The sequence below is a fragment of the Eretmochelys imbricata genome, chromosome 1 (genome assembly GCF_965152235.1).
Source record: "Eretmochelys imbricata isolate rEreImb1 chromosome 1, rEreImb1.hap1, whole genome shotgun sequence".
Classification (NCBI taxonomy): Eukaryota; Metazoa; Chordata; order Testudines; family Cheloniidae; genus Eretmochelys; species Eretmochelys imbricata.
The window spans coordinates 269,512,059-269,536,305 of record NC_135572.1 but is presented as its reverse complement, the minus strand read 5'-3'; the positions used below and the strand labels follow the sequence as shown (position 1 = coordinate 269,536,305).

The 24,247-nt window shown below is 47.5% G+C and overlaps 1 protein-coding gene across 1 annotated transcript; it reads left to right on the top strand.

Moving 5' to 3' along the window:
- The first annotated feature begins 4,211 nt into the window (after positions 1-4,211).
- On the top strand, positions 4,212-23,945 carry LOC144259390 (cytochrome P450 2D14-like). Its single transcript, XM_077807604.1, has 9 exons — positions 4,212-4,445; positions 8,382-8,553; positions 9,799-9,951; positions 11,387-11,547; positions 11,681-11,854; positions 14,685-14,826; positions 15,837-16,024; positions 17,062-17,203; positions 23,568-23,945. The coding sequence occupies exons 1-9, from the start codon at positions 4,233-4,235 to the stop codon at positions 23,744-23,746; spliced, it is 1,524 nt and encodes a 507-aa protein (XP_077663730.1). The 5' UTR covers positions 4,212-4,232; the 3' UTR covers positions 23,747-23,945.
- The last annotated feature ends 302 nt before the right edge of the window (positions 23,946-24,247 follow it).

The window sequence follows — 24,247 nt, the reverse complement described above, 5'->3', positions numbered from 1 at the left end:
AGCCCCCTTGTACACCTCGCACCCCTCCTGTGCCCCAATCCCTTGCCCTGAGCCCCTTCCTGCACACCGCACCCCCTCCCACACCTTGCACTCCCTCCCGCACCCCAACCCCCTGCCCCAGCCCTATGTTCATGGCCCTGCATGCAATTTCGCCACTGAGATGTGGCCCTTGGGCCAAAAAGTTTGCCCACCCCGATCTAAATACTAAATGAGAAATTATAGTAGGATTCATTTTCTTTCTGTTAGGAATGCAGGACTAGTCTTTACCATAAGACAGTGATGCGCACACACAATTAATAATTTCAAATGCCTTTTTAACGAATAACACTCCAAAGATAAACTGTTATTGCACAGCAGTTACAATGCACCCTCCCTGGAATAACTAATATCACTACTGGGAAATTTGTTGTTTTCCTTTAAAATGAAGAATATAACACAGGACTTCTGATAACTGGAGACCTTCAGATTTACATAGGCTCACCCTGGGTACTATATTGACAATTCAGTAAAACATTTTGTTGTCCTACATAATGAATAGTTTCAGCAGCCACACTACTGAGCACAGACACACCTTCAAATCAGAAAGGAAAAAAACCGAGACGATTACTGAAGCTGTCAGGCTCACGTGCTGGCTTTGGTCCTATTATGTAATACGCCTCACAAAGACATTTGGCCTCCTGTCTGTGATTCCTCCTTAATGGTGTTTTCCCAGTCTCAAGCCCACCGATTTCTGTACAGTTACAGGAAATTGGAATGAAATCCAACCCACAGATTCAGTCTGGGTTACCTCTGGCAGCTCTATCTTCTCCCTGCAGGGCTGGGCTGGATCTGACTGGTGCGCTACCAGTCAGGGCACAGGGCCATGCCTTGTGGCTCAATAATATGTATATTCACACAAACACAATTGTTCTACTTACTTAATTCTAAGTTTGCTTCCTAGAATAAGAAGAGTAAGGCAGCCCTTTAGGCAAGTAGCAAACTTCCTTATCCTCTTACCATAACCAACTGCTATATAAACAATACTTACTGTCCTCCTTGGCAGGGCTGGCCCTAAACAAATAGTGCCCCAGGCGAGGAGCATCTTTGGTGCTCCCCCCCACCTCCATTTGTTAAATTTTTGAATACCTTATTTTTTTATTGCATTTGTAGCCCATTTCACAACTTGGATGCACGATTTGCATGCATGATTTATCCCTATCATATAAGATGCTAAATTTGCACACTAGGATCTCTAAATCTGTATTTATTCATGCCATATGTAAGCAAATAAAAATGGTTTCCTCTAAGTTTACAGAAACCTTTTAATTTTAAGAATAACTGAAATGTACTAACATCAGGAAATTGAACTGTGCACCAACACTGGGCGGGGCAGTATTAAATAGGGTTACAGCAGGTGACAGCCTTAGACCGTTAACCCTCGTCCTTTAGTTTGAAAGGTTGCTTTTCTCGCCTTTGCCCTCGTGAACTGAAGCCCAGTGTCCGAGAGATCCAGAGACTGGACAATAGTATTTTCAAGCGATAAAATATCAAGTGGTGTCAGTCTCTGGTCAGCCACCGTCCATCACAGATAAGTTATAATGAGTCTGAGCTTCAAAAAGCTGCGCTCACCACTTGCATCTGTGACTGGCAGCATGATCAGAATCCTCAAAGCTATCCACACATGAGGAAAAGTGTCCTTCAGCTCTGCATCAGGAATGAATTGGAGAACTTGGAGTGGAGAGTGCTTCCAGCATGGCATAATGTGATGGATGTTGTCCAGTTTGACATCGAGACATCCAAACATCTTTCATGTGTCTGTCTGGTGAAGGTCCGTACAATTGTTCAAGAGTGTTTTTCTGTCTGCTGGCAGCTTACTAAGGTCATACAAACCCCCCAGGTCTTTTCATGATGCTTCATTTGTCCAAACCTTTCTTCAGTGAACACTCAAGCAGTGTCAACGAGTGAGGGAAAAAAAACTCCACCTTGAATTTTTCTTCTGAGTTTCCCATCACGTCATCTCTGGCCTCAAAACCAAACTGTCTCTTCTTCCAGTGAATACGAGATTCTTTGAAGACAGGCTCAGCTCCTAAGTTTTCCGCTATTGCTTTAGCAGCAGTGATGGCATCTTCAAATCTGTTGTCTCTGTAGGCCACAATGAAATCAAGGTAGCTCCTCGTGGTTACGATGTCCATCGAATGAGTTTGTAATGCCTTGCTTACAACGTTCACTTGGAACAGGGTATCATGCCAAACCAAAACTGAGACCAGAAATTTGAAGTCAGTGATCTGGTTTGCCAGGCTTTGTGCCTCATGTCGGATTCTGGCCTTGGCAGTGGCAGCAAGGATGGAGGGATGGCATAGGAGCCACAACTTAGGCTGTACCCCTAGGAAGATGGTCCTATGGCACCTTCGCCTGCTCCACTCTTACACATCACCCATGGTGTGTCATAAAATAGGGGTGCCATATCCTGAGAGCTGGGCCTTGTATATTTGTTTTAATCAGTGTTAAAATCTGAACATTACGGGCCAATTTAGAAATTTAGAGCAAAAATTTAAAAAATGCAGTAATTAAAATGATGCAAAAATGAACATGTAGAGCACACTGAGGGCCAGATTCAATACTTGCATCAGCTTTACCATCATCAAATAGCTCATCCGTGGGCTTATTCCTGATGTACACTGGCGTGCGTAAGAGGAGAATATGGCCCATAATGTGCTAAGTGAGGCCCTAGTCCTGCAAAGGATTTAGCACATGCCTAATGTGAAGACCATGAGTAGTCCCATAGTCACACATGCTTAAATGCTTGATTGGATCAGATCCTCAGTCTCCAGTGTAAACAGTTCTATGCTGTACATCATGTTGGCACCTAATTGTTTAATTCACAAATGTAATGAACTGATAAGACTTGGACATTCTGGTGTGTGTGTTAGAATATAGCTATGCGATCCTGCCTGTAAAGGCCTATACTTTAAGAACTTCGGTGTATTTTTATCACTTAGCTAGTTATAGAGGTATAAAACAAAGAATCAAAATCACAGTCCGCCTGTGTATGGGCCTTCTCTCACTAAGAAAGTCTGAGGCCTTGTTCTTAGGCTAAGGCCTTTGACTAAGCAGCAGGGGCAGCCAGCCATATGCTGGGAAGTGTATGGCCACATCCTCACATTCCAAACCAGGCAAGGCAAGGCTCTGCGGCGTCAGAGCCAGGAAGGGGGCACGGGGTAAAGGCTCTGAGGCATCAGATCCAGGAAGGGAACACGGGAACAAACTCTATCAGCATACAGAGATACGCCCAATTGGTGTGAAAGGCTTCGGAATATGCTTGTTTGGAAATTAACCCCAATAAACATCGCATTGTCTGCACTTTGGACTTCTGGTCTTTTGCTGCTTGCTGTCTGCCTGACAAGAACCAGGGAAGTGGGAGGGTGAAGGGAAGGCCCTCCAACAGTGTGTTTTACAAAACCGTGTCTATGGCTTGTTTTCTTGCTGTCCATTTGGGCATCTCCTTGAAATCCCCCCTCCCCCTTTAACAGGCAGGAAAATCACAAAGTTTGCAGAAAGCTATCGAAGCGTCAAAACCATGACATTCTTTGTGGAGAAGTCCCTGAGCAGAAGCAGCATATGCTGCTCAGGGCTCTCCAGTGCTCAGCAAAAACTGGTTACTAATCAACCACGTGAGGAGAAACCCTGATGGCAGGGTGACCAGACAGCAAGTGTGAAAAATCCAGATGGGGAGGGGGAACAGTAATAGGCGCCGATATAAGAAAAAGTCCTGACTAGCAGGACTGTCCCTATAAAATGGGGGACATCTGGTCACGCTAGGTAAGGATTGCTACTTCTGAATACAAGGGGCAATTCGAGCCCTAGGAGAGACTCATCCTTGCATGTGGACCCAGCCTGACAGCTCCCACAGGCTCCAGGGGCTCCTCTCTCCCTCATGTTACACACTGCAGATGCTGGAAATGGAGCTATGCCCTTTCCCTTTTACAGAGGTTGGGCCACCCTTCACGACCACTCCCCTGCAGTTTGTATGGTCTGGGCAGAGGAGGGGCTACAGAGCAATTCTGGCCAGGCAGCTCCAAGCTGTGACAGTAGCAAGAGAGGGGCGGGTGTCTGAGCAATAAACCGAGAGCGAGAGAAGGAGAATGGGCGGAGGAAACTGGGGAGGCAGAAACAGCAAAGAGTGAGAGAACAGGAGCAGGAAAAAGAGGCCGGGGGGAGAGGTGAAGGCACGGGGAGGAGAGCAAAGAGAGATCATGGAGCTGCTCCTGTGGCTCTGGTCCCAGCTTCGATCCTGCGGGAACAACCTCCCAGCCCTGGGCATAGCCCTCACAGTCTTCGCTCTGCTGTTTGATTTCCTGAAGCGCAGGAAGCGCTGGAGTCGCTACCCACCAGGGCCGAGCTCTCTGCCCTTCCTTGGGACCATGCTGCAGATCGACTTCCACAACCCGCACGTCTCCTTTACCCAGGTCAATGCCAGAGGGGCTGGAGAGCCCAGCGTGCTGGGGAGCGGGGCTGGTGGTTCGTTAATGCAGCTGGTGCGGGCTGGACTGGTTATTTGACCGGCCCGGGGCTTTTCCAAGGCAGGAGCCGTCAGTGCCCCTCGGGGCGGGGGGCCCTAAGGCTCTCTGCTTCTCTGCTTCGGCCTTGCTCTGGCTCCGGACCCCAGAGGGCAGCATTCCACTCCGGAGTCCAGCCCAGTTCTCTGCAAAGGTTGTGATAGCGCTGGAGGAGTGTGACCCCCACTGCGCACCCCCCCGGGACACCCCCCCCCCCGACTCTTTACCTTCTCCCTGTAATTTCAGTTGGAGACATTGTAGCGTGCTGGGCTGTTGCACAATATTAGCACTGTTAAACAGCTGCTGCATTCCCCCTCAGAGGTGGGTGCACTCAGTGGTGGGTGAAGTGGTCCCTTTATGTACCATCCGTATCCTCTGGGATGAAAAGGGCTAGCGAAAGCTTTATCGTATATGAAAATGCATTTGTCTCTGCTCAGCTCCCTCCGTTCATTCCAAAGTTTCTCTGCTTTGGGGACGTGGAGGCAGGCACGACAGCTTCCTTGTAAGTCACCAGAGATGATTGAGCGTCTCAGCAAAAGCCAACAAAACTGTAATCTCCAGCTAGCCAACTTTAGCATGTGCTTGCTGGCTGTGTCTGCACTAACAAGAGCACACACAACTTCTGTGGGGTTAGTTCTTGCAAGTGAATGCTTTGTCCTGTTTCCAAAGAAACTGTTGATGTAGCGTGCGGCAACTAAATCATATTATGGTTTGTGATTGTAGTTGCCAAACTCCAGAGGCCCCATTTCTAGGCTGGTACCATGGAAACCGGGTCTGGGTCTTGTTTTCACCATGCGGTAGAAAGAGCGTTTGAGTTTCCAGATCAAATCGGATTATGACAATGCTAGCAACAACACTTCTGACCTGCAGCTGTTTTAACTCCACATTTTTAGTAACAACGTATTATTCCCTTTTCTGTCCTTTTACTTACAGAATCTTAGAAATTAAAGGTAGAAATGGCCTATTCTTATCTACCCCTCTCCCTTCTCGTGGAATGCCCCTGAGGGCTTTATCCCTTTTTAATAACCAGCAATGAGGCTTTCATCACTTCTGCTAGGACACTTCCCCAGTCTAATACACCTCTCGCTGAGGTTGTGTTTCTTGCTGTCCAGAGTCAATTTTCCATTATTTAGTCTCATTGCATTACTCCTTCAACCAACCTGAAACAATTTCCCTCTGTCCTTTCCATTTGCACCTTTCAGATACTTGCAGGCATCAATCATAGTCCCCTTCCTTAGATATTTGACCAGTCTATATATTTACCTCATTTTATCTTTCCTCATGAATCAACCCATCCAGCTCATGGCCTAATCTCGTTGGCTGATGCCCATGTGGCTTTGAGGAAAGTTACTGTAGAAAAGCAGGAACACAATATGTTGTGCTTTGTGTTTTTCATGTACACAAAAAACAAGTACTTGTGGTTTTTCTCTCCCTAAATTCTTGGCCCAGAAAGGCATTTTCTCTTGCATGAGTGGACAATCCTCAAGAAATCCCACAAAAAGCTGAAAATAGGTTAAATTTTGAGCCTAAACTATTTGATGATTGTTTTAAACTGTTCTGCTTTGTGCTCTGCAATGTCTGTCTGTCACCAGGGTACAGTGGCCCTGGTCCTCGCTCACATCAGGCACACTCTGTGCTGGCGGAGTGGTGCAAAGTAGCCTCAAAGCTAGTCTAGCCAGCCACAGTGCATTCAGCCAGGACAGAGGGATAATCCAAAAGCAATTCCTATGGGATGCTTTCCTGTAGCCCAGGGGCATGGGCCACAGTTTTCAGTACCCTGCAGAATCCCAGCTGCTGAAATTGCCTCTCATGGTTCTTGAAAACTGCCACAATTTAGAAAGGCCTTCAGGCTAATCTAAATTACTGCAGGGGAATGGGACTGGCCTGGCACACATGACCAAGAGAGTCCAGAGGTATCTTAAAGAACTTTGTACTACCCTCTCCTGCGTTGCACCACACAATTGTTGGCTGCGGGAAAGGATCAAGGTTCGTAATTACAAAACTCAGATTTGCAGCCAAGAACTTAGAAGCATGACATTCTCAATGAAGTTTACCTGGTTTGCTTTGGTCGAAGACCTGAAAGTTGCTGGGCACGAGCTGAACACCTGCAATTCCATAGGTGCCCCCTCCTCAGGTTTCCCTTGAGTGTGGAAAAAGGGCAGGACTTTTATGCATCCCCTTTCTAGGCATGTCTGGTCTACACACAGTTTTTGTATCGAGTTAATGATTTCAGTCAGGGATGTGATTTCTTCCCCTACCAAAATAGTTGAATCAGAGCTGCATTAGGGCACTAGTCAACGCCCTAACATTTCCCTTTATCTGAGTGTCATTGCCATCTGCTGTAATGCTCAGAACAGCATTGGCTAGGATACCATCATAGTTACATTAAGCCTTCTCCTGGCGAATGTATTTGGGGTAATGCACCACCCACATAGGTTAAGAGATGGGGCAAAGAAACGGTCACGCTTTCGGGAGTGGCTCATGAGTGAGAGTGCTCCCGCTGCCAGAGCTCCGGTGCCGCTTAAAAGGGTCCAGGGCTCCCCGCAGTGGCCGGAGGACCGGGCCCTTTAAAGCACTGCCAGGGAAGCCGGTCCGGTCCGGCACAGCGTACTGACTCTTGCCGGTACACCGGACCGGCTTACTTTCACCTCTGCCTCCTGGACAGGAGTGCTGGAACCTCGGTAGAAGTGTGTGGGAGGGCATGGGGCTCTGCCCCCTCTGTGACCCATCTTTCCTCTCTTCTTCCCCCCAGGCTCTGCCCTCTCTGTGGCCCCACCCCTTGCTCCTTCTCTTTCCCCTGAGGCCCTACCCCCCAGCCAGCCTGGAAGCCCAAGCCTGGCTGTGGTAAGAGCCACCCAGGGAGCCTGGCCACTGTTGAGAGCCCCTGGCCCCCTCTGTTCCGGCACCCCTGCTCCTGGATCATTGTAACAGTCTTACCATGGAGTCACAGAAAGTCCCCTTAGACTCTCCAGTCTATCTTGCCACCCAGACAAACTGAACTCACTGATAAATGGTCACCAAAAAAAATCACCCCACATTCAGCTTATTCCTGCTCCCAAGAGACCAGTCACTTACGCCAGATCAGTTGGTACCCTAGATCTTACACCAAAGACAACACCTGTAGCCAATCCTGTAATAAATGATCTAAAGGTTTGTTAACTAGGAAAAAGAAATTACAAAGTTAATTGCAGGTTCAAGCAAGCAAACATACTCACAGATGAGTTACCATCTAAATCCTAAGAGTGACCAAGTCGCAGTGATGTGTCTATTCAAAGTGTCTTTTGGGGCAGACCCAGCAGGCAGCCCTGGGGATCTCTAGCCCTGTCAGAGTTCAGACAGCCAAAGAGTTGGACAATTTTCCTGTGACTTTGTTTTAATACCTACTTTGAGCAAACTAACATACAGGTGACCTGGTCTGGTCTCCAGCTATGAGTTTGTTAGTTCTTAGCTAGTGCCTGCAGCCTGGGCAAGTGCTGGCACCTCGTTTGCCAGCATCACAGGAAACGCCCTCCCCCACCCCCAATCCCTTATGTCAGTAATTTTTATTTTGTGTGTATCTGTAGGCAGCACTGCTGTACCCTCTGTGGTAATATCAGATTTCATAACCGAAGCAAGGTTGGGCCTGGTGAGTACTTGAATGGGATATCGCCTAGGCAAAGCCATGTGCTGCAGGAAGCGTTGTAGAAGGCTGTCTGTGTCAGTGGTTAAACCAGTGCCACACCAGGAACAATGTACGCTTGGGTCTGTTATCCTTGAAGACACCAAAAGAGGTCCTGACCTCTGGTAGTTGTTAAAGACCCCATCTGGCTTCCAATGAGATATTTTCCCCTTTTCTTTTCTTGGCAGCTGAGTAAAAAATATGGAAATGTCTTTAGTCTTCAGAACTGCTGGACTAATCTGATAGTAGTGAATGGATTCAAAGCAGTAAAGGAAGCATTGGTCCAGAAATCAGAGGACTTTGCTGACCGACCATACTTTCCTATATATGAACACTTGGGTTATGGAGAGAACTCTGAAGGCAAGTACCTTGGAAACTAACATAGTTCTCTGGCAGCATTGCAGGGGGACTGGCTTTATCATTTGAGCTCCTGGAGAGGTTGAAGGGGACTTAGCGAGTGAGCTGGAGTCTGCCCCTGACGCTCCCTCTCGCGAGGAGGAAGTCAGGCGAGATGGAACTGGGGACTCTCCTTCCCAACTTCAGCGCTGCAACAACTACTAAGACAGGGCCGTTCTGAAATGCTCAGTGGGATGTACATGCCGATCAATACCGATTGGCTGCCACTGTCAGAACTGGCGGAGTCCTACCCCTCACCATATGTATGCACCTTCCTCGGCTTGTAAAAAAAAATAACCTCCTTCCAAGGAACCTCCAGGACCCAAGAGTGAAAGTGGGGGAGGGTAGAAAGAAAAGCAACCTAAAAGGGAGGCTTGTTGGGCTGGAATCCTCTCGGGTTATCCCAGAGCACTTTCATTAGAAAGATTAGAGCTGGACAAATATCTACAGAGTCACATCTGATCAACCATGGGCAGTATGTGAACCCCCCATTTGGGGAGGCTAGTTCCCTGCCCTGAGCTCTCTACTGCAGCTGGAGAAGCCCTGCCCAAGCCACCACCGGCCTGAGCCACCCCGAGCCCTGGGTGGCTGGAGGAGCTCTGAGTCCTCCCGCTGGCCTGGGGCCATGGTGGGGATTATTCGCAGAAGTTTGGGGAGGCTTAGCCTCCTCCAGTCTCCGTTACACACCGCCTATGTTCTCAGCTCACCCTGGCCCATACTCTGGCCAATGCAGGAATGCGCCCTATAGTATGTTCTCCAGTGCTTTCTCCAGTCCAATTTTAAATGACTTGTGGTGGGGAATCCATGAATTCCTTTGAGAGACTATTGAGTAGTTTAGTCGATCTAATCATTGGGAAATGTTTTCTGACATCCAGCGTGAGCCTCACACCCTGAGGGTATAGCATGGCTTAGCTCCATTGATTGCATCCGGTTATACGAGCTGTGGATCTGGTCCTGAATTTCATCCCCTTACTCCTATCGATACCTTGGACCTCCCTGAATAATCCCTCTCCTTCTGCACTAACCACCTACACCTATGAAGGCTGCAATAATAGCTCCCATTAGTTGCCATTTTGGCCAAGCTATACTTGGTTCCTTTTATCCTTTCTCAGAAGCCAGTCCCTCCAGCCCTATTTTGTTGCTGTCCAGTGAATTTTGTATGGTGCTTCCCAGAGGTTATTATGTCTCTTGTTTGTTAATATTTTCCAGGGGTGGTGCTTGCAAGATATGGTCATGCGTGGAAGGAGCAAAGGAGATTTGCACTCTCCACCTTGAGGAACTTTGGGATGGGAAAGAAATCCTTGGAGCACCGTGTGACCGAGGAAGCTGGATTTCTATGCTCTGCAATCAGTTCTGAAAAAGGTTTGTGGCATCCAGGGAGATGGGGCAGGGGAGCCGTGTAACTTCCATAGATAAGGAAATGAAAGGGTAATATGACTGATTATGAAGGAAGGAATAATAACACAGTATCTCACATTTCTACATAATCCCTGATAGCCAGAAGGATACTAAAGTGCTTTGGAGACCAGACACATAGTGATCATTCATCCAGCACTATCATGAAGCCACCTGTGGGGTCGAACCTGACAGCTGTTTTAACATGACAGTTTGTGATGGGAAGTAAAAAGAAAAACAAAACCCCGACACCTCCAATTGAATGTGCAAGAGGAATTTTAGGTTGGTAGAATGTAATTACCTCAACTGGAATCTGGTGAAGGCATCAACACTAAGACGCTTCCAAAACATGCCATGACGTCTTTAAGGACGTCACTTTTATGCCTCAACTTAAAAATGTCTGTAGCAGCACAGTAACATCTGTCTGTACACAGGCGGCCCGGGTTCAGTCCTGAGGCAAGGAGATGAGTACTGTTACCTGCACACAATTCTCTGTTACTTGCACATTCTGGGGGCACCCACTTGACCCAGTTCTTAAGGCTGAAGGCGTAACCCTCTTAATTTAGACACCCACCCTTACCCCAATCCTAGGGCTCAGGGCATACCGTTTGGGGGTTTGCAAGACCTTTTACCAGTGAAAGAGCCTTACACAGTAATAACCTCTATTTATTAACAATTACCAAGCAGAATACACATGGTAAGCGTACAATGCCGTGCTCACCAATCCTGGTCAGGCAGGCGGACTTTCCCTGTTGGCCATGCAAGGGCAGTCTCGTCTGGATTCCGCCACCTTAACTAATTTAGACCTAGCAAAATTAATTATGTAACAGACAAAAAGTGGGGATCATAAAGATTAAACAATAAAGAAATGAGGATTTCACAACCAGAACTATTGATAAGTGATTTCATGCCAGAGAGAATGCTATCAAACTAAGTTTTCTTTAACCTTCTTAAGATCTGTTTCTTTATCTGGTGATAGTGGGTGCCATTAGGACAGGATCGCCTTCTTAACAGCCCGATATTACATTGTTTTAATGTATTTTAGATGGAATGTGAGGATGTGACTTCCTACTTCTCAGCTAATGGCTGCGGCTCTCCTAATATGGTTGCAGACAAAAGCCTTATCCTGACAGTACCACTGACTGAATCCGCAGCAGAAACCTGCAATTCTTAAGTTTTCCATGGTGGTCTCTCTTCCAAGTATTGAGCAGGCCCAACCCTGTTAGTCTGTGAGACATCTTTAACTTCCCCAGCTTACATGAGCATGGACTTTCAACTGGTTGTTCCATAAGCAGTCTTGAAATGTTAGCGGTTCTTGCTCAGTATGTTCCATGCAGTGAGGGGCAGGCTGCAATGATGCTGTGCCTCCTAATGTCTTTGGTTGGTCCTGTATGTTTTTCAGGCCGTCCTTTTGATCCACATTTTCTTATAAACAACGCAGTTAGCAACGTGATCTGCTCCCTCATCTATGGTGAGCGCTTTGACTATGACAATAAGAAATTTCAGAGGTTGTTGCATTTGATTGATCAGGCCTTGAATGAAGAAGCTGGATTCCTGCCCCAGGTAACTCAGCATGTATGACTTGGTCAGTAAGAAGCTGCCAATTGATTGATCAGTAAGATTGTATTTTAGTGATTCTTTTCTGGGAGCCATAGGGTGTGGTTCTCTCTCTCTCTCTCACTCTCTGTTATCTTAGCTCCTTGTCGTAGTACCTTGGCTGCTGCGCATCCCTGGAGTGACACAGAGCATCTTCCGATCCCAAAAGGAGATCCTGGACTTCACAAATGAGCTTCTGAAGGAGCACAGGATGACCTGGAATCCTACCCAAAAGAGAGACTTCACTGATGCTTTTCTACAAGAGATAGAGAAGGTAGGAGGAGAGGGGCAGGTGTAGATCTCTTTGGCTCTGTGAATGTATTAGTGATGGGAACACTCCCTGTTAGCTTCCCTTGTTGTCAAGTTTACAAGTAAAATCCTATTGCTAATAGAACTGCTATGAACAGCTCGCTATTCTATTTCTTCTGGTTTTCACTTATCTAGTGAGTTTAATGAGTTCACGCTCAGAAATCAGCTGAAGAATAGAATGAAACAAGGAAACGTGTTACTTTTGACAAAATTTCATTTAGAGAAAAATGAAAATGAAACATTTTGATAGGCTTGAAACATTCCGTTTTGAGGTTGTCAGAACAGCACTGCAACAGGGTCGGGTCAAATGGCTACAGGAGAGTAATAGAAAGCAGATATATAGCCCCAGGTTAAGTAGGTCCCTTTTCCCTGGGTAAGGTAACAAGGAAAGTTCCAGAACAATCAGGAACCGTCTGGAGACAATTAAGACAGACAGGCTGATTTGAACACCTGCAGCCAATCAAGAAGCTGCTAGAATCAATTAAGGCAGGCTAATGAGGACACCTGGGTTTAAAAAGGAGCTCACTTCAGTTTGTGGTGCCCATGTGAGGAGCTGGGAGCAAGAGGCACTAGGAGCTGAGTGTGAGAACGCGGACTGTTGGAGGACTGAGGAGTACAAGCATTATCAGACACCAGGAGGAAGATCCTATGGTGGAAATAAAGAAAGTGTTGGGAGAAGGCCATGGGGAAGTAGCCCAGGGAGTTGTAGCTGTCGCACAGCTGTTCCAGGACGCACTCTAGACAGCTGCATTCCACAGGGCCCTGGGCTGGAACCCGGAGTCGAGGGCGGGCCTGGGTTCCCCCCAAACCTCCCAACTCCTGGTCAGACACAGGAGGAGTTGACCTGGACTGTGGGTTCACGAAAACGGCCAAGCTGAGGGCTGCCGTGAAGCTCCAAGGTGAGCAAATCCGCCAATAAGCGCAAGACCCACCAAGGTAGAGGAGGAACTTTGTCACAGCACATTTCAATTTTTCATTTAGAAATTACTTCATTTCACTTTTATTTATTTTATTTTATTGTTTGTTTTCTTTTTATATTATTTTTATTTTTATAGTATTTTTTAAATTTTGATTAACGTGAAACCGTTTTTAAAAAACTTTCATTTTGTGCGAAATTTCTAAATGTCAGCTTCTTCTTCTGAGTTGTAAACAAAGCAAATTACATTGTAATTGGCTCTTAAATAGCATATTAGTGATTGCCCATGTGAAGTCTAAGTCCAAATTTACAGAATTGGTCTGAGAAAAATTGAGATAAGAAACCCTTAGAAAACAGACACATAAAATCCACAGCATTACAAAAGATAGCCAGACTACTTCCTGCTGTGATCCTGTCATATCTCGTATGCTAAGCACGGTGGCCCTGAAGAGTACTTGGTGGGGAGACCTGTCTTGTAGAAAATGAGACTGTTGGTTCAGTAGGTAGCACTGAGGTCCTGTTCTCATAGAAGCTACCAGGGCAGGAATAGGGCCTGTCAGATTGTTATTCCCAGTACGTATGTGAACTTTTGGAATCCTGATGTTAATTTGTTGGCTAGCATGTTGGCTGCACCCTGCTCGCTACTACATGGAATTTCTGACCTGATCAAGTGAGAGTGATCACACTGACCTCTTGAGGTTGCAGAGGCACAAATCTCTAAGACTGACTGGAGACCCTCCTTTAACTCTGGTGGCAAGAGACTGTGGGCAGAGTTTCCAGCATGTATGCTGAGTGTACTGAGCAGCATCAGCCATTGGGAGTCTGCCATGCCTGGGTACTCCTCCTCCATCTTCATAAACTCTTTCAGGTGCCTTTGGCAATGGTGCTGGAACTGGGGGTGCTGCCGCACCCCCTGGCTTGAAGCAGTAATAACACAGACCAAATACATGGTTTCCAGCATCAGCACCCCCACTATAAACATTGTTTCGGCACCCCTGGACTTTGGTGGGTCAGAAAATGCCGCTGAAATGTCCACCAGCGCCTCACGGAAACTCTGCCCAATTCCTGACCCAGGCGTGACAGCGCAAGCAAGAAAAGTTCTTGAAAAGGGGCCTCTTCCATGTTGCTCGGCAGGCAGTGTTGGCAGGCTGGTCTCGCTTCCTGTAACGTGCAGGGTGGGCATGAAGCTTCCCCACAGTCAAAGGCTAGAGCGGCCACACTCTGGGGGGGTGCTAGGGAGTCTGGGATATGGTTGGTTTGACTCAGGTCTGCCTGCTACTGTGTGGATGCCAGAGCCCCAGGTTCACGCCTGGGCTCGAAAATTCTTAACGTAGGGTTGATAATCAGCATAGACTTCTGCAGGGGTAGTCAATAAATTTTTGTCAGGGTCCACATTTCTTGGTCAAGGTATAGGCAAGATCCAGACTGCAGAGAGAAAAAAAACAATAATAATAAGTATATAAAAAGATTTCAGGGTCTGTTCAAAAGCATCTAGCAGTCCAGATTTGGCTTGCGGTCTACCTATTGACTACCCCAGTGTAGATGCTCAAGCCCATGGTTCTCTAGCTCAGGGTCAGCTGAGTCAAGTGTCCCGAACCCTGGGCTTATATTGCCTGTGTAGACATACCCTGCGTTTTAGGAGAAGGTCCCGAGCTTTATTCCTGATGAAGTCTATGATGTGTGGAACAAATTGTTACTTTGAAATGTATGTGACCAAGGAGCCATTACAGCATGTGTTGTCATATGCATGTGTTTTGCTGCACTCTGCAAACAATTCAACCTTTCAATCTGAGAATATAAATTACTACTATCTACAATTCTGCTCGTCTCTCCCCAACAAAAATCTAGGTCAAATCTTGCTCTCCTTTGTTCTCTTCAGGCTAAAGAGCATGCGGGGAGCAGTTTCAATGACAACAACCTTCCTATGGTAACAGTTGACTTGTTTACTGCTGGCACTGAGACCACTTCCACCACCCTGCGCTGGGCATTGCTGTTCATGCTTCTCCGCCCTGACATCCAGTGTAAGCAAGGGGACTGGTGGAGATGTGACCGGTTCTCCCAACCCTGCATCTTCCACAGAGAACTTCTTAGCATCTGCTGTCACCTTTGTGTTCTGGGGGTATGAAGCTGCCGTAGCAGCAGTCACAGCAGTGATTGGGGAATAATTCCAGTGGAGCACTCTCTGAGGGGGAGAGCAAAGACCTGTGGGAAGGGAGAAAGGAGAGAGAAAGCCTCTGTTCAAGATTTCAGTGTCAGAGGGAGCACTCACCACTTTTCTTCATGACAAGTGCACTTTGAGACCCTTGTAGCTACTTGGTAACTTTTCCTTCTCTTAGGGTCTCTGCAGGGATAAATGCTAACCTGCTTGAATGTGCTAATGCCAGAGGCACAAGTGGGTCAAATAGAGTATGGATAAGGTGGGATGTCTCGACCAATGAGCTTATTGGCCTATAGAACAGAGGATGACTATGTAAGTTCGGCTGAGTAACCGAAGATGAGTGTGCTCTCCTTCAGCTCCTAATTCCGCATTTCTCTCTTTCCTACTGTCTATGGGGCTTGCTTTGCCCCCTTGCCCCCAACCAGGTAAACCCTGCCTCCCTTGCACTCTTGCTTTCAGGTGCTTTCAACAAACAAGACCTGATTGTGAGGTCAGGAATTAGTAGTCGGGAAGCAGAGCAGTTCATGTCTGGGGTATCAAAGAGGCTTTCTGGTTGTATGAAAGTGAGAGAAATCAGAGGTTTGTCCACCCCCTCTCCTCACTGTTGGTTATCTTTCCTGACCCCTGAAGAAGTGCCCCAGACACTTAAAGCACCCACTTCCTAGAGATGACTCGCTTGTAAACTGCTCAGTGATTGGTAGGAAGGTGGCTAACAAACTCACCGAATATAAACCCAGCGCTGTACAAATAGACAGACCATTCCTGCCCCACAGGGTTTAAAGCCTAAGGGTAAATGCGTAGGTTCCCCATTTTTATGGTGTTGATGTACATCATTATGTTGCATTGAGGAGGATGTAAAGTGTCTTTTTCCAGGTAAAGTCCATGAGGAAATTGATAAGGTGATTGGCAGGGACAGGTCACCCCAGATGGAGGACCAAGCGAACATGCCTTATACCAGTGCTGTGATCCATGAAACTCAACGTTATGGGGATATCGTTCCCGCTGGAATTCCTCACATGACATACCGGGACACCGAGCTCCAAGGCTTCTTCATTCCAAAGGTATCTATGGCCAGGCAGGGGATGCAGACCTCCTCTCCCCTTGCAGACTTATGTCCTGCAGCTGCAGACATTCCATATGTGAATCTCCCCAAGGTTCCATGCAGAGGGGGGTGGAGCACCAGGCCCTGAATCACACAACCATTGGCGAGTTATCAAATGTGCAGTTTTAAAAGGCCTTGGGCTTCAGAGACAGCCTTGTTTATGTGGTTAGCTCCATCTTGAACAGGTCTTTGGATATCTGAAAAAACAACGAATTGAGCTAAGACACTACTAAGGATTTCAATCCTTACAGGGGAGACTGTAATTTTGTCTTGGGCACCTTCTAACATTCAGTACATCTGCTTGAAGGTGGAGAAAGGTAATGCTGACTGACTGTATAGAAACTACCTGCTAGGTCAGCAGTTCAAATCCAGAACAGTAGCAACTAACACACTATTATCTGAAGGGTGTTCAGAGGCCACTGTGCATCTCAGTCCAGTTCCAAATGGACAAGAGACAATGACAGGCAATTACTGCCTTCTTTGGTGAGAGTCTCATTGGAGAGACCAAAGCCACACAATACTCAATTCCACTTTCGCCCTTAGAGGAAGCTCCTCTAGCTCAGGCCTGAGGCATGTGAGAGGGGAAAGATCTCGCTTTTTCTGTGAAGACAATGAGAATTGCGGTTTGGAGTCTCTCAGTCAGCACACTCTTACCAGAGCTAAAATTAACTTGGGAAAATATTTGAAGCAACTGGGGGAGTTCATCTCCTGAACCTCATTAGACCATGAAAACACCCCTTGCATACTCTTAGTCTAGCTAGCATGCAATGGACAAGGGCTTCAGAGCATATGCTGTGCACTGGCTGGGGCCTTGAAAGCGTCCCACTCCACTGTGCTATAAGATTATACAATGAGGTACCTGAGCTGGGTTCTGTGTCTTCCTCTGAAGCGTCCTACAATGGCCACTGCTTGAGATGGGATATTGAATGCAGAGGGACTGGCCTGTTCTGGTGTGACAATTCTTATGTACCCTGTTCCTTCTCTGGGGTGGATCAGGGGATGACAGTCATCACTAACTTGACCTCGGTGCTGAAGGATGAAACGGTTTGGGAGAAGCCGCACCAGTTCTACCCGGAGCACTTCCTGGATGCAGATGGGCAGTTTGTGAAGCGAGAGGCCTTCCTGCCTTTCTCTGCAGGTAAATCCAAGGGGAGGAGCAGCTGGCAGAGGCCATCCCTGTGGAAATGAGGCATAATGCATGAGATGTGACCCACTATAGTTATGGGAAAATGAGTCTCCTCTAAAGCAAGATGTCCCTCTCATCATGAGAGCAGCTTCCTCAAGGGGAAGATCAGTGCAGTCTGTGCTGAGCTGGGCCTGTTCTTCAGGAGCATGCTGCATCTCCCCAGAGAAACTACTTCATACTCCAATAGACACAAGGACATACTGAATGCAACACATTAATCCCTTCTGCACTCTAACAGAAAACCTTAATTACAAGCCCAGGAATCTGTTTAGAAACAATGTGCACGCAGGTGAGGTGTGTGTTATTGGGAAAAGGATGAGGTTGTAGTTAAGGCTTTCTGTTAAAGCATGATCAAAATTGCTGTGTCCCACATGCTTCTTTATCTGTTGCAAGGCACCCTGATCAAAGGAAGGTGTTTGTTACTGGAGGCTTTGGGACCACTGCAATGGGGTACATGGATCAGTCGGGGATAAAGGGGAGATGAATGTTCCCAGTTTCCCGTATGCTCTCAACTCACCAGAGAGATGGGAAGAGTGAAATACTGATTCTCTGATACACACCAAAGGAGGCCAGCTGTGGCTGGTGGAGGGTCTTTAGGGTCTGTCCTAACCCCTCTGGACACCACATCAACAGCAGTGGGAAGCCTGAACCAGTGGGTCACTGCCTCTGCCAGGCTTGTACGAGTGCAGCCCAGGAGTCCCAGCAGTGTGAACCATGAGGACTTCGACAGGAGGGTCTATGCGCTGAGCAGGATTATAGCTTTTCCACAGAACCTTTCCCAGTGACTGGTTGGTGCTCTCTAGGTTTGTTTCAATGCAGCCAACCGTTTCAGTGGCAGAGAGGGGTTGAGGTTCCATCAAAGAAAAAAATGTGACACAAACTTAGTTAGGCAGCTTCTAACGCATTTCCAGGATACTCTGGTATTGGCTCAGTGGGTACATCTACACTTCAGACTGGGGGTGTATGTTCCAGGTTGGGGACACATACCCACGCTAACTCGGTGATAGCATGTAGGAGCGTAGCCACTGCAGCGTGAGCAGTGGGAGGGGCTGGCTGCAATGAGGATGATCCCGTCCAAGATGGTAGGTACCTACTCAGGTGGCTAGCCCCTCCCACTGCTTGTACCCCCATGGCTACACTTCTCTTTTTAGCACACTAGCTAGCTCAGAGTTAATGGAGGCACGTCTCCTTGAGCTGGAGCTTACACCTACCGAAGTGTGGACGTATCCTTGGTTAAAAGCCACTTTTGTTTCTCATTTTATGATTTTATTTTAGCCTGTAAACAGGTAATTGAGCAGCCAACTTCCATTTGTGCCAAACTGCAGTGCAATCAGAGTTTCCCTTGCACCCTTTGTCAGTGCCTGCCTTTCACTCTCTCTGGAGCAGCGGTTTCCAAAGCGCAGCTCACAACCCCAAATGGGGCCGTGCCATCAGCACATGGGATCGTGGCAATCCTTTGTGTGCAGAGGATGCCATTTTGCTCTGTACAGCATGACCTCGCATGCACCATACGTAGGAGGTCACACCAGGTGGGGGACACCATTTTGTAGAGCAAAATGGCGTTCTCCACAAGGGGTGAGCTCACACTTACGGTGTGTCTGAGATTGTGCTGTGCAGAGGACACCATTTGGCTCCTCCATGTAGTCTGGGATTCCGGACAGAAATACTTCATTAAAACGGGGTCACTCCGGAAAAAAAATTGGGACCTGCTGGTCTAGAGCCTCACAGAATTCAGGAATGGACTTTTGTTAGCTAGCTCAGTATTTGTACCTTAGCAGCACAAAGCACAACACCTCTGCCTTTCCTATTTGCTCAACAGCCACACTAGATAATAGTGTTGCCCCTTTCCAACGGCTGAATGGCTACTTGAAACTACAGTAAAGAATAAAATTGTCAGACACATAAACGAACATAATTTGTTGGGGAAGAGTCAACATGGTTTTTGTAAAGGGAAGTCACACCTCCCCAAGCTACTAGAAGTCTTTGAGGGGGTCAACAAGCACGTGGACAAGGTTCCTCACCAAAGGCTGTCATGGGATAAAAGGGAAGGTGCTCTCATGGATTAGTAACTGGTTAAAAGATAGGAAACAAAGGGTAGGAATAAATGGTCAGTTTTCAGAATGGAGAGAGGTAAATAGTGGTGCCCCCCCAGGGGTCTGTACGGGGACGAGTTCTATTCACCATATTCATAAATGGTCTGGAAAAAGGGGTAAACAGTGAGGTGGCAAAATTTGCAGATGATACAGAAGTACCCAAGAGAGTTAAGTTCCAGGCAGACTGTGAAGAGCTACAAAAGGATCTGTCAGAACTGGGTGACTGGGCAACAAAATGGGAGATGAAATTCAATGTTGATAAATGCAAAGTAATGCACATTGGAAAACATAATCCCAACTATCCATGTAAAATGATGGGGTCTAAATTAGTTGTTACCACTCAAGAAAGATCTTGGAGTCATTGTGGATAGTTCTCTGAAAACATCCACGCAGTGTGCAGTGGCAGTCAGAAAAAGCAAACAATGTTGGGAATCCTTAAGAAAGAGAGAGATAACAAGGCAGAAAATATCATATTGCCTCTATATAAATCCATGGTGTGCCCATATCTTGACCACTGCGTGCAGATGTGGTCGCCCCATCTCAAAAAAGCGATATTGGAATTGGAAAAGATCAACAAAAATGATGAGGGGTATGGAACGGCTTCCATATGAGGAGAGATTAATAAGGCTGGGACTTTTCAGCTTGGAAAAGAGAAGCATAAGGGGTGATATGATTGAGGTCTATAAAATCATGACTGGTGTGGAGACAGCAAATAAGGAAGTGTTATTTACTCCTTTTCATAACACAAAAACTAGGGATCACCAGATGAAATTAATACGCAGCAGATTTAAAACAAACAAAAGTAAGTATTTATTCACACAACGCACAGCCAAGCTGTGGAACTCCTTGCCAGAGGATGTTGTGAAGCCAAGACTATAACAGGGTTTTAAAAAGAACTAGATAAATTCATGGAGGCTAGGTCTATCAATGGCTATTAGCCAGGATGATATCCCTAGCCTCTGTTTGCCAGAAGCTGGGAATGGGTGCCAGGGAATGGATCACTTGATGATTACCTTTTCTTTTCATTCCCTCTGGGGCACCTGGCATTGGCCACTGTTGGAAGACAGGATACTGGGCTAGATGGACCTTTGGTCTGACCCACAATGGCTGTTCTTATGTTCTTCAAATTTCAGGGCCCTGGGGACATTCCAGTTGGAAGTAGAAATTGATGGAGTCAGGTATTTTCTTTGATGCAGTCTTGTTTATTTATAAGGAATGTACAAAGTCCTGCTCCTCTGAACTCAGGAGGAACCAGTAACAAAAGGAGCAGTTTCTTGGCTTATGGCCCAAAGCCTCTTTTGCCAACAGACCCAAAAGTTTTCTCTAGGGTCTCACTGCGCTTACAGGCTATTACTGCTTGTCCTTCTTGCTTTTGTCTCTGCCTCTCTCTGTTTTTCTCAGTTTGTGTGTGTTCTCTCACAGACTCACAACCCCCTTCCACTCCCCCTCATCCTGGTCACAATACCAAGTGGAACTCCCTACCCACCTGATGCTAGTTTCTGGGCGGATTCTATTCGGCCTTGTATTAGGTGTGGCCCCTTAAGTATTTCTTACAACTATCGTAAGTGACAGGCATGTTCACACATGAGTTTGAATGAAGTTTTGAGTCAACCCATAACAAGGTGTGACCGGGGTACCGGGGGGGGGGGGAATGCTGACATTGCTCAATTAGGGCAGACTGCAAAGAATGGGGCAGACAATTCCCAACAGTGGTGGTTATTGTAATACTTAGATTCACCAAGCCAGTAACAAAACAGCTTCTACAATACAATACCTTACTGGTTACCCAGAAGCCAAAATACAGTTCCCTGAAAGCAACCCACCCTTGAGCTCCCACCCAGATACCCAAGTCAGATATGATGAGGATTACTGAAAATCTTGTTCATCATGTAAAAAGTTTACCAATCCCAAAGGATCGGACACATTGCCCATCAGGTTAATGAATATCTCAGATCTTACCCAAATACACACTTACAGCCCATTCTTATTAACAAAACTAAGATTTATTAAAAAAGAAAAAAGAGAGAGAGTATTGGTTAAAAGATCATTATACATACAGATATGAACAAAGTGCTTAGGTCAGTTTCATAGTAGAGTGGGTGAGCTCTAGAATTTCAGAGAGTCCTTTCCAGAATCAGTTTTTCAGGTTCTTGTCCAAAGTCCAATATTCAAGATCAGGGTGATCCAGAATGGAGCTGGAGACCTCAGTCTTGTGACTCAAACTTCCCCTGATGAAGGTTAAGCAGATCTGAGATAAGAGGCTCAGGGCCCTAGAGTTCTTTTTATAGTTGTCCAGCAGCCTCTTGACAGCGTGCAGTCCTTGGGTGACCAGTAGTGGTCTTGAAGTAACCTCCTATTTCCTAAGCACCTTTGCTAATTAGCTGCATGGATTAATGTAAGGCAACTGCCCATTGCCTGCCATTTACAGGAAGTTTACTACATACTTCAAAGAGAAATGAAGACAGTGCTATTACTACATTGACAGTTCATCTAAATGTTAACATCTCCTTTTGATCTCTGACAGCGATAGACAGGAGCCCTTTGGTTACATTGTCAACCTCTAACAATAGGTATCTAAACCAGAGGTGGGCAAACTATGGCCCGCGGGCTACATCCGGTCCACAGGACCATCCTGCCCAGCCCCTGAGCTCCTGGCCCAGGAGGCTCGTCCCCGGCCCCTCCCCCACTACTCCCCCAGCCACGCAGTGATGCCACCACGTAGGCAGTGGGGCTGCAAGCTCCTGCTGCTCTGAGTGTCATGGAAAGCGGGTGGCAGCACACGTGGTGGGGTTGGGTAGAGGGTCCCGGGGGGCAGTCAGGGGACAGGGAGCAGGGGGCGGTTGGATGGGGTGGAGGTTCTGGGGCAGACAGGGGTCGGGGAACAGGGGGAAGTTGGATAGGTGTGGGAGTCCTGGGGAGCCAGTCAGGGAGCGGGGGTGTGGATAGGTTGGGGAAGTCAGGGGACAGTGAGCAGGCGGGGGGAGCTTGGATAGGGGGTGGGATCCCGGGGGGGTGGTTTGGGGTGGAGGGGGTCCTAGGGGCAGTCAGGGCACAAGGAGCGGGGGGGGTTGAATGGGTCGGCGGTTCTGAGGGGGACATTTAGGGGGCGGGAAGTGGGAGGGGGCGAATAGGGGGAAGGGGCCAGGCTGTTTGGGGGGCACAGCCTTCCCTACCTGGCCCTCCATACAGTTTCACATCCCGATGTGGCCCTCGGGCCAAAAACTTTGTCCACCCTGATCTAAATGCACAAGAAAATAATCCTTATCTACTAATACGTTTCTAAAGGTTGAATCTGGGTCAATTAGCTGGCTAGTTGTGTAACCCTTTGTGGTCCTGTGTCACGCAAGGTTTCACCCAGCTCATAACATGGTCTGACCCGTAACTCATTCACTTCAGGTATCAGCTCATAGACCTCAAAGTTTCATTTAACTATCTTCAAAGGGAACAGTCCAAAGAGGAAGATGGGGGTGTTGGTCATTAGGAACCTTTATGACAAGAGAAAGATTTTGCAGTGGCTGCGGGAGTAGATATGGGACCAGTGAAGTCTTTCGGGCTGGCGGTGAGGTGATCCTGTTGGTACGAGTACTGCAAAGGCTTGCTGCAGTGGTTTAGCCTGAGATGGGTCATTGGTGAAGATGCATCACTTGTATTTGCCTCGAGTCCAGAAAACCAATGTCCCCAGATCGCACTTGAACCAGAATCTCCTGCCTGGTAGCATGGGCATGTTTTTCCACCTCAGATTTCTCTATCCAAAAGGCATTTATTTGCCAATTTAGATTCTAGAAGGCAAGAATTCCACGAACAGCATATGGGACAGATCGTCAGCTGGTGTAAATTACCACAACTCCTTTTACATCGAAGGAGTTTTGCCAATTTAACCAGCTGCAGATTTAGCCCTGTGCATTAGAGTGTCTCTGACCCTTTTGAGTCAGGCTGACTAGGCAGTAATTCCCCTTTCCAAGCTTCTGGTCCTGGCCACCATCAGAGACAGGGAATCGGATTAAACAGAACATTGGTCGGTCTGGAGAAGTATTTCCTAGTTGTTCCTGTTCACACAGGGTCTGGGAATAGGGAGACTCAGCATCTGCTGCATATGGAGGCAGATTCTCTGTTCACTCCAACCTGTGGGTGCGCAGTACGGGTCTTACTCCTTCAGTGACTAGTCATTTACATGTGATGTTGTATCCTCCTCCTCCCCTCTTTTCTCACTCCCACGCTTGCAGGTCGCCGTGTTTGCCTGGGGGAACAACTGGCCAGGATGGAGCTTTTCCTCTTCTTCACCAGCCTCCTGCAGCACTTCACCATCCGTCTCCCTGAGGGCCAGGCCAGGCCTCGAGAGGATGGACACTTTGCCGCGACACTCAGGCCCCACCCCTACCAGATCCAGGCTGTCCCAAGATAAGTGCTGTTTTCTGCCAAGTTCCCCTCATATATTTTAGGACCGCTGTAGTGCTCAGCTGAAAGATGCTCCTACTCCAACGGGGCAGCTTCTCCCGTCGGCACAGTTAAGCCACCTCCCTGAGAGGCGTTAGCTGTGTCGATGGGAGAAGCTCTGATGACACAGCGCTGTCTACCCAGAGGTTAGGTCGGTATAACTATGTCGCTCAGGGGTGTGGATTTTTCACACCCTGAGCGACATAATTATACCGATATAAGCCTGTCGTGTAGACCTGGCCTTAGTGTTGTGTCTGCGGCTCCCCGAAGCCACGCCATGGCCCCTCTCCGGCTCCTACGCACTCCAATGGGAGCTGCAGGGGCGGTGCCTGCGGATGGGGCAGCGTGCAGAACCGTCTGGCCATGTCTCGGCGTAGGAGCCGGAGAAAGGACATGCCACTGCTTCCAAGAACTGCTTGAGGTAAGCGCCGCTTGGAGCCTGCGCCTCCTGAGCCTCTCCCCAACCCCC